The following is a 9,729-nucleotide window of genomic DNA, read 5'->3' as shown; positions in this document are numbered from 1 at the left end:
GCAGCAGTTCCTTTGTGACGTCACCGGCTGCAGCCAATCCGATCAGAGACTGGCGAACAAAGGGCTCGAGGACAAAGGCGACCGGGGACGTGTTGAGCGGGGAACGGGAAATTAACGTCTCTGTCCCGGAGTGCAGCCTTCGATCTAGGCGCTGCTGGAACTGGGAATAGTAAACGCGCGGGGATCTACCCCCACCCCCCCCATTTCCTTCTGAATGAAAGCGAAAGATTTAACACTTAGCCCCGATTGCACAGCGGTTTACAAATGTAGGTTAACAGTTAAACACTAACAAATCAGGATAATCGATAAAGATTAGCCACGTTCGTCCGCAGTAGGAAAGAACCAGTTTTCTGGTCCCTGGAAAACTGCAAGATTCGCGGCAGGAAAGGAGGGCAGAGTCATTGCTCGTTTTTTCGGGTCCGCAAAACGTTTTACTCACTCGCATAAAGCAGTAGGGAAATCAGCTTTTTTATTGAGGAGGTGGGTGGCCCTTAAAAGGGCCGTTGGATTTGAGGGGGCCGCGGCGGGAAAACTCAGCCGCCGAAGCCGTAGAGGGTGCGGCCCTGGCGCTTGAGCGCGTAGACCACGTCCATGGCCGTCACGGTCTTGCGCTTGGCGTGCTCGGTGTAGGTCACAGCGTCGCGGATCACGTTCTCCAGGAAAACCTTCAGCACGCCGCGGGTCTCCTCGTAGATGAGCCCGGAGATGCGCTTCACACCCCCACGCCGGGCCAAGCGACGGATCGCTGGCTTGGTAATGCCTTGGATGTTATCCCGAAGCACTTTGCGGTGGCGCTTGGCGCCGCCTTTCCCCAGACCCTTCCCGCCTTTGCCGCGACCAGACATCTCTACAAGACACTTCACAAGCGCAGAACCGAAGTGTTTTCGCAAGTCGACGGCGTGGGTTTATATTGCTCATGGTCCGACCAGAGTGAAAACCGCGGAGCCAGGCGGTGGAGGGAGGGGCAGAGCTACTGATATTTGCATACCCAGCGGGCTAGTTCAGAGATTCGGCCAATCAGCAATGGAGGGGGGTTCAAAGCGACCAATCAGCTACCGAGCATTTCAAACCCGCGAGTTTGGCGCCTTTCCCTTTTGCCCTTGAGTCTGCGTAGACAAGTGACCTTTGCATCTTGCAAGGTTTGGCTTCTGGGGAGGGCTGTTATTCACCACGAAAGCTCCATGAAGGATCCTGAACTTCCTGTTCCGGGAACGTCTGCAGCTTTCCTTTTCCCCAGCAGGGCAAGGAAGGGCCGGCTGTGGCCGAGGGTTTGTCCCTCCGCTCCGGGGACGCGGCTCGACGTGGCGCGATGGCGTCGCCTCCCTTCCAGGCCGTCACTCACCTGATCTTTGACATGGACGGCCTGCTCTTGGACACGGAGCGGCTGTACACGATCGCCTACCAGGAGGTCTGCCAGCGCTTCGGCAAGACCTACACGTGGGACGTGAAATCCTTAGCCATGGGCACCAAAGCCCTCGAGGGCGCCGAGCTTATCCGAGCGGCCCTGGACCTGCCGCTCTCGGCCGAAGAGCTCCTGCACGAATGCCGCATCCTGCAAGAGAAGCTCTTCCCCGGCGCCGCCTTGATGCCGGGAGTCGACCGGCTCGTCCGCCACCTCCACCGGCACGGGGTCCCCATCGCCGTGGCCACCAGCTCGTCCCGAGCCAGCTTCGAGCTCAAAACCGCGCGCCACCGAGACTTCTTCGCCCTCTTCCACCACGTCGTCTTGGGGGACGACCCCGACGTGAAAGCCGGCAAGCCGCAGCCGGACATCTTCTTGGTCTGCGCCCGGAGATTTCAGCCGCCGCCGCCGTCGGGGAAGTGCCTCGTCCTGGAGGACGCCCCGAACGGGGTCCAGGCGGCGCTCAACGCCGGCATGCAGGTGGTCATGATCCCCGACGACAACTTGAACAAAGATCTCGCCCGGGGAGCCACTCTCGTGCTGCCCTCGGTGGCCGATTTCAAGCCGGAACTTTTCGGACTGCCCCCCTTTTGATTCAGACCCGCCTCTGGGGTCTTGGTTTTGTCTCTTATTCACGGAGGTTTCCCCGGGGGGTAGGGGAGGATTTTGTTTTTTTTTGGGGGGGGGGATTCATGATTCCTAGCTAAATCATATGCAAGTGCCCTGTTATCAAGTTTATACAAGGGGACTCGTTGATTCAGATCCAAGGGAAATGCGTCCACTGGGAAAGACGCCTTGGCCGCTGGGGCTTGGCAAACTTTTCGATCTTTCTGTTAAAAAGTTGCCCCCTAGGCCCGCCTCTTCGGAGGGACTCTGAACTGCATCTGTTGTGCTGCCTTGTTGACTACACACACACACACACACCATAAAATACAAATATTCAAAATACAAGATTCATGGTTTACGCTTTAAAAATCTGAAAAAAGAAGAAATGCAAGGGGGGGGGGGGTTGAATCGTTTTAATGTTAACATGGTCATGCTTTGAACCACCAAGGAGGGCCATGAGGCTGAAACACATTTGGTTTTAAGGGGGGGGGAATTAAATTGTTATAATGGAGGAAAGTTTGGTAAATTAAACATGGTAACCTATTCACATTCATCTAATGATGAGGCTTTGTAATTCTTTTTTTCTGGATTTTTCCCCTCCCCTGCTTGAGGGGGGACTGCCCCTTGTTCCACATTTCTGCTGTCTTCATGTTTGGCTTATTCAGGAGGGTAGCCACTAGAGACAGCTGAGCAAATTTCAAGTCCAATGGCAGCCATAAGAGCAACTTAGTTTTATTCAAGGTGTAAACTTTTGGGTGCACAGCATGCTTCTTCAGGTCGGAAGAAGTGCACCTGTACATGAAAGCTTACATGTAAGCTTGAATACATAAGATTCTCAAAGCAAGTTACAGTTGCCTTCCCTTCCTCTCCCCACAACAGCCACCCTGTGAGAGATCTGGAATAACTGCCCTGTGTGAGCAGCTGTAACAGAACTGTGACTAGCCCAAGGTCACCCAGCTGGCTGCATGAGGAGGAGTGGGGAATCGAACCAGTTCTCCAAATTAGAAGCCGCCACTCTTAGCCACAACACCACACTGGTTCCCTAAATCTATCTTGAGGGTGCCGTAGGACTCAAAACTTGTTTGGTGTCATTCCCTTGTTTGGCTCAAATGGGTCAGGCTGCAGCCCCTCTCCGTCCCCCACCCCAAGCTACGCTTAACAGAGGAAGCCCCACTCTGCAGTTATCTGGAATCGTGTCGGGTCTTGCACTGCCCTTTCTTGATTTTAAGATTACAGTGGTTATATCCCACTCAAGATATCAACTACGTTCAGCAAGAAGGCAAAATGAGAGCGAACATTGCTGCCAACCTCTGGGTGATGACTGAAGATTCGGGATTACGGCTAATCTCCAGTGGATAGACATAGAATCACAGAATCATAGAGTTGGAAGGGGCCATTCAGGCCATCTAGTCCAACCCCCTGCTCAACGCAGGATCAGCCCTAAGCATCCTAAAGCATCCAAGAAAAGTGTGTATCCAACCTTTGCTTGAAGACTGCCAGTGAGGGGGAGCTCACCACCTCCTTAGGCAGCCTATTCCACTGCTGAACTACTCTGACTGTGAACATTTTTTTCCTGATATCTAGCCTATATCGTTGTACTTATTTTCTATAATTTCATCACCCAAAAGACTGAGTTATAAACAATAGTGAGAAGATCACTGATGAAGTTATCGAAAACGGACTATACATAGGAATCCATTTTGAAATGGTTTTGAACATTGTTTTCATGAATCATTTCGCCATCACCAGGTTGAGACTTTTTTCTTCTGCTTATATTACGGCTGACGGGTCTTTACCTGTCCGATTCTGCTTTAGGCAGATTCATGGATTCACTGTACTTGGTCTCAAAGGTCAGGATACCAGGCTGCTTAAAGCATTTTGGCTACATTCTGTCTAATGATTAAACTGCTGAGTCACAGAAAGCTTAACACCAATGGGATTTGAGTCCAATGGCACCTATAAGACCAACAAAGATTTATTCAGGGCATTAGCTTTTGTGTGCGTGCCTTGAATACATCTTTGTTGGTCTTAAAGGTGCCACTGGACTAAAATAATTTGTTGTGCTACTTCAGACCAACACTGAAGTCCACTGCATTTAACACAAACGGGCTATTATGTAATGGGGGGTGGGGGGATCCTTTTAAGAAAGGTATATGAATAATGCCAGTATTCAGTACCTGGCATAGAAGTGTCACGGTTATTAAGTAAACTCTGAAAGAAAACACAGCTGCTCCCTGAAAACTGGCTTGGGTGTCTGTGAAACCACCCCAAAAGACAGGGCCTCTTTTGAACAGTTGAAACCTGTTCCTTCCAATGGCAAAAAACCAGAAAACATTTCACAATCGCCAGGGTTTTTGGCTGCTCTTTATTCCTTCCCTCAGGTACCTATTTGTACAGGCTTGGTTTGAGGGAAGGCTCAACTATTTGCTTTTGAAAAACAGCCGCGATTGCAGAAACGGCGAAAGGTAGTTAATAGTGCTGGATTATGACAAGGCTTCGCTTGAGATCCATATTCAACAGCACAGCACAGCTGGCGGGGTGGAGTAACACACTTAACCGGCTGCACCTACCTTACTAGGGCGTTGTGAGAATAAAACGGAAGGGTTTGTTGATCTTCAGAAGAACCAGACGTGAGGAGATATCTTTTTAAAGTACTGATAATCCTGTGCAGAACAGTTTTGTCTCCAGAAGTGAATTTACATGTTGACATGAGGAAACACAAATTTACCATTGTGCGCACACAAATATTTGGACTTCCATCACAGCATTTCTCATGTGAACGCTTGCTACTTTTCTCCACCCCCCAAAAAATACCATAGTTTCCCCCACCCAGTTCTCTATGCTTCATACCATCTAAGAAATGTTCCCAGGAGCCATTTATGGAGATCACGCGCTTACAATTTCTGCATAATATACCCAGAGTATTAATAGTCTAGTTAAATTCAGGTGGGTGCAGCAGCAAGAAAAATGGAGTCACAGAATCACACAGACCATCTAGTCCAACCCCCTGCTCAACGCAGGATCAGCCCTAAGCATCCTAAAGCATCCAAGAAAAGTGTGTATCCAACCTTTGCTTGAAGACTGCCAGTGAGAGGGAGCTCACCACCTCCTTAGGCAGCCTAAGTCAGGGGCTATCTTTAAGACCAGGGCATTTTATTCTGGCCTTTGCTGCATGCACACTTCTTCAGACTACACGTGCGCACAAAGTTGCACCAGGACTAAAAAATTTTGGTCTTAAAGTTGCCACTGGAGTCAGACTTCGTCCAGCTCCAATAGGGGACAGCTGAGACAATAGTCAACTTCCTCGGCTTCACTGTAAACCGTAACCCTGAAAGGCAACGATCAGGCAGAGACTTAAAAAAAAAAAAACACCCCTCAGCAGTTCTACCGGCTGCCTGCTCCTAAATATAGTAGGGAGAACCGGCAGTGAAAATGTTATCAGGTCGCCAAGCCTTCTCCCTGTGTAACCTTAGGCAGAACGACTCCAGTAAATTAGCTCAGAAAGGCACGGGCATGTATGTCACCGCTTTCCCAGCTATTAATTTAAATGCAGTGTGGGAGAGGGGCAAGATATCTTATTTTTTCAGTCATCCTAAAGCAAGTTTGCCTTATATTGCAATTAAAAGGCAGACCACACGCAAGAGATCTAGCCTCTTAATACAACGGAAAGAACCTATTTCGTCATCGGGAGGCGGGGAGGGGAATAAACTTGAAACAACGCTTAATGCATTCAAAGCTTTATTCAGAGAATCCCTGAAACGGGGCGAAAGGCAGGCGCTGCGGCCACCGGGCAAGCCCAGTTAACCGCTTTGGTTAAAAAAAAATTATAGTCATTGCAGCTTCTTTTACGAAAAAGTGGGCGGCTCTGAAAAGAGCCTTTTGTTTGGGGGGTGGGAGGAGAGAAGGGGGACCGTTCGCAGCTTCCTTCCCGCGCGGCGCGGCTCACTTGGAGCTGGTGTACTTGGTGACGGCCTTGGTGCCCTCGGAGACGGCGTGCTTGGCCAGCTCGCCGGGCAGGAGGAGGCGCACGGCCGTCTGGATCTCGCGGGAGGTGATGGTGGAGCGCTTGTTGTAGTGCGCCAGGCGGGAGGCCTCGCCGGCGATGCGCTCGAAGATGTCGTTCACGAAGGAGTTCATGATCCCCATAGCTTTGGAGGAGATGCCCGTGTCCGGGTGCACCTGCTTAAGGACCTTGTAGACGTAGATGGAGTAGCTCTCCTTGCGGCTCTTGCGCCGCTTCTTGTCCCCCTTCTTCTGGGTCTTGGTCACGGCTTTCTTGGAGCCCTTCTTGGGCGCCGGTGCGGACTTGGCGGGCTCGGGCATGTCGACGGCGCGATTCCAACCAGCGAACGAGCAAGTCTCTCTAGCTCCGATCTGCTCTCCGGGCAGGCACGACTGAGAAGCGACTCCGCCGCGCGGCTATTTAAAGTCCCTCTATGCAAATGAAGGCGCCGAAGCTCCCGCGCTCTCATTGGCTCCTGAGAACTGCCGACGTCCGCGTCCCTGCGCGCGCACATGCAAATGAAGGGGACTGGGAGCTTCTGGTCGCGATTGGCCGGACGCCGCATCTTCTCCTCGGGTTGGCGGAGCGGAGAAACGCAGCCTCGTGATTGGCTGCCGAAGACCTAATGCCCAGGGCAGCCAATCCAAAGTGCCGCTTTGCAGGTCTCGGGAAGGTATAAAAGCCCCCGTTGCGCGCTTGCTCGTCATTCGCGGTTTGCCTGCTTGTTGCTGAGTGAGGTTGCATCGGGAAGAGTCGGTGGCGCCGGAATGTCTGGTCGAGGCAAGCAAGGGGGCAAGGCGCGGGCTAAGGCCAAGTCGCGCTCTTCTCGGGCCGGCCTCCAGTTCCCCGTGGGCCGCGTCCACCGCCTGCTGCGCAAAGGCAACTACGCCGAGCGGGTCGGGGCCGGCGCGCCCGTCTACCTGGCCGCCGTGCTGGAGTACCTGACGGCCGAGATCCTCGAGCTGGCCGGCAACGCCGCCCGCGACAACAAGAAGACGCGCATCATCCCCCGCCACCTGCAGCTGGCCATCCGCAACGACGAGGAGCTGAACAAACTCCTGGGCAAGGTGACCATCGCCCAGGGGGGCGTCCTGCCCAACATCCAGGCCGTGCTCTTGCCTAAGAAGACCGAGAGCCACAAGGCCAAAGGCAAATAAAACTACTGGAATCTCTACCGGAAGCTCCTCTCTCTTGAACCCAAAGGCTCTTTTCAGAGCCACCCACAATGTCACGTAAAAGAGCTGTCACTCAGCTTTGGGGGGGGGGGGTCTGCTTCACCATTGGCGTTTTGTCCTGAAGCCAGGAACCTCTTTAAAAATAACTTTCGGGGCATCCTCACTGAACGATGCCTTTAATTTCGCTGGCAAGAAATTGACCAGATGGTAAATTTCCAGGAAATGGGTGGGGGGGGGGGGCTGTAGCATCCCACTTTTCCCGTTTCCTAGAAACAATTCACTGCTCCATCTGGAGGTGTGAAGCGTACTCGGCGTCTCTGGCAATAAAATCACTGATTTCCGGAGTGGCTTTGCTCGGAAAAAATGCGTCTTTGTTGCCACCTGAAATCCGGATCCAGGGAACCAGTTCAGGATGTGTTGTTTCACTCGCTGCCGAAGGGGCATTTGGTAGATGCAGGAGGGTTTGTCAGGGGCTACCAGTGTGTGTGTTTGGGGAGGTGACAAAGAACTTCCATATTCAGAGGCAGCAAATCTTACTGTAATCAGTGGTAGAAGGTAACATCAAGGGGAGGAGAGGTATTTTTTTTAAATCTGTGTTTAATCGGTTTCCTGGGACAGCAAGTTTAGTTGGACAGTGGGGGCTGGACGGGCTACCCATCTGATTCTGTGAGAGTATTAAATATGCCCCTTTGGGCTCTTCCTGTGTGCTCCTGTCACTCCATACATCAGTTTCCAGACTCTGCATTTTATTAGGTTACACCATGCTTTGCATCATTTGCAAGCAGTCTTTACAAGGTTGCTTCCATCTTTTGACCGGGGTTTACAGATCCAGAGATCTATTCTTACTAGTATCTGAGGAAAGAAGCTGACTCTTGAAAGCTTAATAAGAACAAGCTGCCATTAGGTTAGCAGCTAGCTGAGTTATGGCAACTCCGATGAAGTTTTCAATGGAAGAGATATGCAGAGGAGGTTGACCATGGCCTGTCTCTATGTGTGACCCTGGACTTCCTTGATGTTCTTGCATCCAAGTACCAACCAGGGCTAACCTGGACTATTTAGGGCAGAGCTCTAAAAGTTTATACCCTGAAAATCCAGTTGGTCTGTACAAATAGCAACCTAAAAATCAAAATGGGATGGTTGGTGAATTTCCAGGCCAGGATGGATTTTGGAGATTTTTGAAGGAAGGATCACTTGGGCATGAAACTGGGGGCCACCATGGGTGTCCTGCATAGTTCAGGGGGTTGGGCCTAATGACCCAGGAGATCCCTTCCAACTCCTCCCTGTCCTGTCATCTTAGCATGGTTGACCATATTCTAAAAAACTACATAAAATAAACTGCGTACAATACAACACCTAATCCTTCATTAAAAAAAACACCTCAAATGGGTAGCCGTGTTGGTCTGAAGTAGCACAATAGAATAGCACAAAAGAATAGCACAATAGGAGCTACTGGACTCTGATTCTATTAAAAAAAACCACCTAATTGTTTCCCTGTGAAATTTGGCTGGGCCTCTGGGTGGATGTTTCTAGTGGGATGTTTCCAGCATTTCTTTCCTCCCCCTTTTTTTTAATAAGAATTTTTATTTTTATAGAGGTATAGAAATACCTCTATAACAGAAAAGAGAAGAATAGATCTTGGTTACAATATTTCCCTTGGACTCCCACAGTCCCTTTTTTCCTTGCTTCATTTAACAAGGTAGTCCAAACAGAACCTCCACTGATCCTGGAATTCTTCCCTTGTTGTTGTTGTTGTTGTTGTTGACCATAGACATGAATTTTACCATTTTTGCTAATTCAGCAATACAGAGTTTGTCCAACCATAAATCAGTAACTGGCATCTCCTGTGATTTCCAGTTCTTATCCAAGACTAGTCTTGCCTCTGTCGTGGCAGGGAACAAGAGAATCCTTGCATGAGAAGGGAGTAAATCATATACTTAACAACATATATATTCAGCTTTCATGGGAAACTTGATATTAAACATCTCTTCTAAAACAGCATGTACCTTTACCCAGAATCTGTTTACTTTGTTTTGCAGAACAGAGAAAGTTCACAGATTGACTTGAGTTCAGGATGGGGTGACTGCCTCCCTGTGGCATCTGGGGGATACCCAAGAATTAGCACTCATCACCAGACTACAGAGATTGGTTCCCCTGGGGTAAATGGGTGATCTATGGCACCCTACCTCTCAGAGGGTCCTCTCCTCCCCATGCTCCATCCCCAAATCTCCAGGAGTTCCTCAGCCTGGAGTTGGCAACCCTAGATTCCCACGCCCAGCCCTTGTGCCTGGTTACCCTAGTCCAGCAGCACCTAGAGTATAACCTCAAAACTCACTTTCTCAGAGAGGAGATAGTTTTGCCAGATGTTGTACAGAGAAACTGCTGGGTCCCTTGTCAATCTTCAACATTAAAACTACCCCTCTAGAATGGTGAATAAAGGGGTTGTTTTTTGTTTAGTAGCCCCTGTAAATCAGAGCTCCAGGAGGAGGAGCGAAGGAAAAAAAATTGCCTCCGTCCAATCATTTCTCTGCGCGGGATTTTCAAAC

General features: G+C 50.3%; 4 protein-coding genes across 4 annotated transcripts; 2 read left to right on the top strand and 2 right to left on the bottom strand.

Moving 5' to 3' along the window:
• Positions 1 to 452: 452 nt before the first annotated feature.
• LOC143831388 (histone H4) lies at positions 453 to 893 on the bottom strand. Its single transcript, XM_077324381.1, has one exon. The coding sequence runs from the start codon at positions 843 to 845 to the stop codon at positions 534 to 536; it is 312 nt and encodes a 103-aa protein (XP_077180496.1). The 5' UTR covers positions 846 to 893; the 3' UTR covers positions 453 to 533.
• A 228-nt stretch (positions 894 to 1,121) lies between these two features.
• LOC143833452 (pseudouridine-5'-phosphatase-like) lies at positions 1,122 to 2,561 on the top strand. Its single transcript, XM_077329303.1, has one exon. The coding sequence runs from the start codon at positions 1,310 to 1,312 to the stop codon at positions 1,994 to 1,996; it is 687 nt and encodes a 228-aa protein (XP_077185418.1). The 5' UTR covers positions 1,122 to 1,309; the 3' UTR covers positions 1,997 to 2,561.
• A 3,168-nt stretch (positions 2,562 to 5,729) lies between these two features.
• On the bottom strand, positions 5,730 to 6,399 carry LOC143833451 (histone H2B 5). The gene has a single exon (XM_077329301.1). The coding sequence runs from the start codon at positions 6,329 to 6,331 to the stop codon at positions 5,951 to 5,953; it is 381 nt and encodes a 126-aa protein (XP_077185416.1). The 5' UTR covers positions 6,332 to 6,399; the 3' UTR covers positions 5,730 to 5,950.
• Positions 6,400 to 6,701: 302 nt separating this feature from the next.
• On the top strand, positions 6,702 to 7,185 carry LOC143831387 (histone H2A type 2-C). Its single transcript, XM_077324380.1, has one exon. It carries the CDS (start codon positions 6,779 to 6,781, stop codon positions 7,166 to 7,168), a length of 390 nt encoding a protein of 129 aa, XP_077180495.1. The 5' UTR covers positions 6,702 to 6,778; the 3' UTR covers positions 7,169 to 7,185.
• The last annotated feature ends 2,544 nt before the right edge of the window (positions 7,186 to 9,729 follow it).

Source organism: Paroedura picta, chromosome 3, assembly GCF_049243985.1.
Source record: "Paroedura picta isolate Pp20150507F chromosome 3, Ppicta_v3.0, whole genome shotgun sequence".
In the NCBI taxonomy this organism is placed as follows: domain Eukaryota; kingdom Metazoa; phylum Chordata; class Lepidosauria; order Squamata; family Gekkonidae; genus Paroedura; species Paroedura picta.
This window is presented reverse-complemented; position numbering and strand designations above follow the sequence as displayed.

What these genes read in the sequence shown, in the direction of transcription:
- LOC143831388 (XM_077324381.1), bottom strand. Translation starts at nt 845, where the DNA reads ATGTCTGGTCGCGGCAAAGGCGGGAAGGGTCTGGGGAAAGGCGGCGCC.
- LOC143833451 (XM_077329301.1), bottom strand. Translation starts at nt 6,331, where the DNA reads ATGCCCGAGCCCGCCAAGTCCGCACCGGCGCCCAAGAAGGGCTCCAAG.
- LOC143833452 (XM_077329303.1), top strand. Translation starts at nt 1,310, where the DNA reads ATGGCGTCGCCTCCCTTCCAGGCCGTCACTCACCTGATCTTTGACATG.
- LOC143831387 (XM_077324380.1), top strand. Translation starts at nt 6,779, where the DNA reads ATGTCTGGTCGAGGCAAGCAAGGGGGCAAGGCGCGGGCTAAGGCCAAG.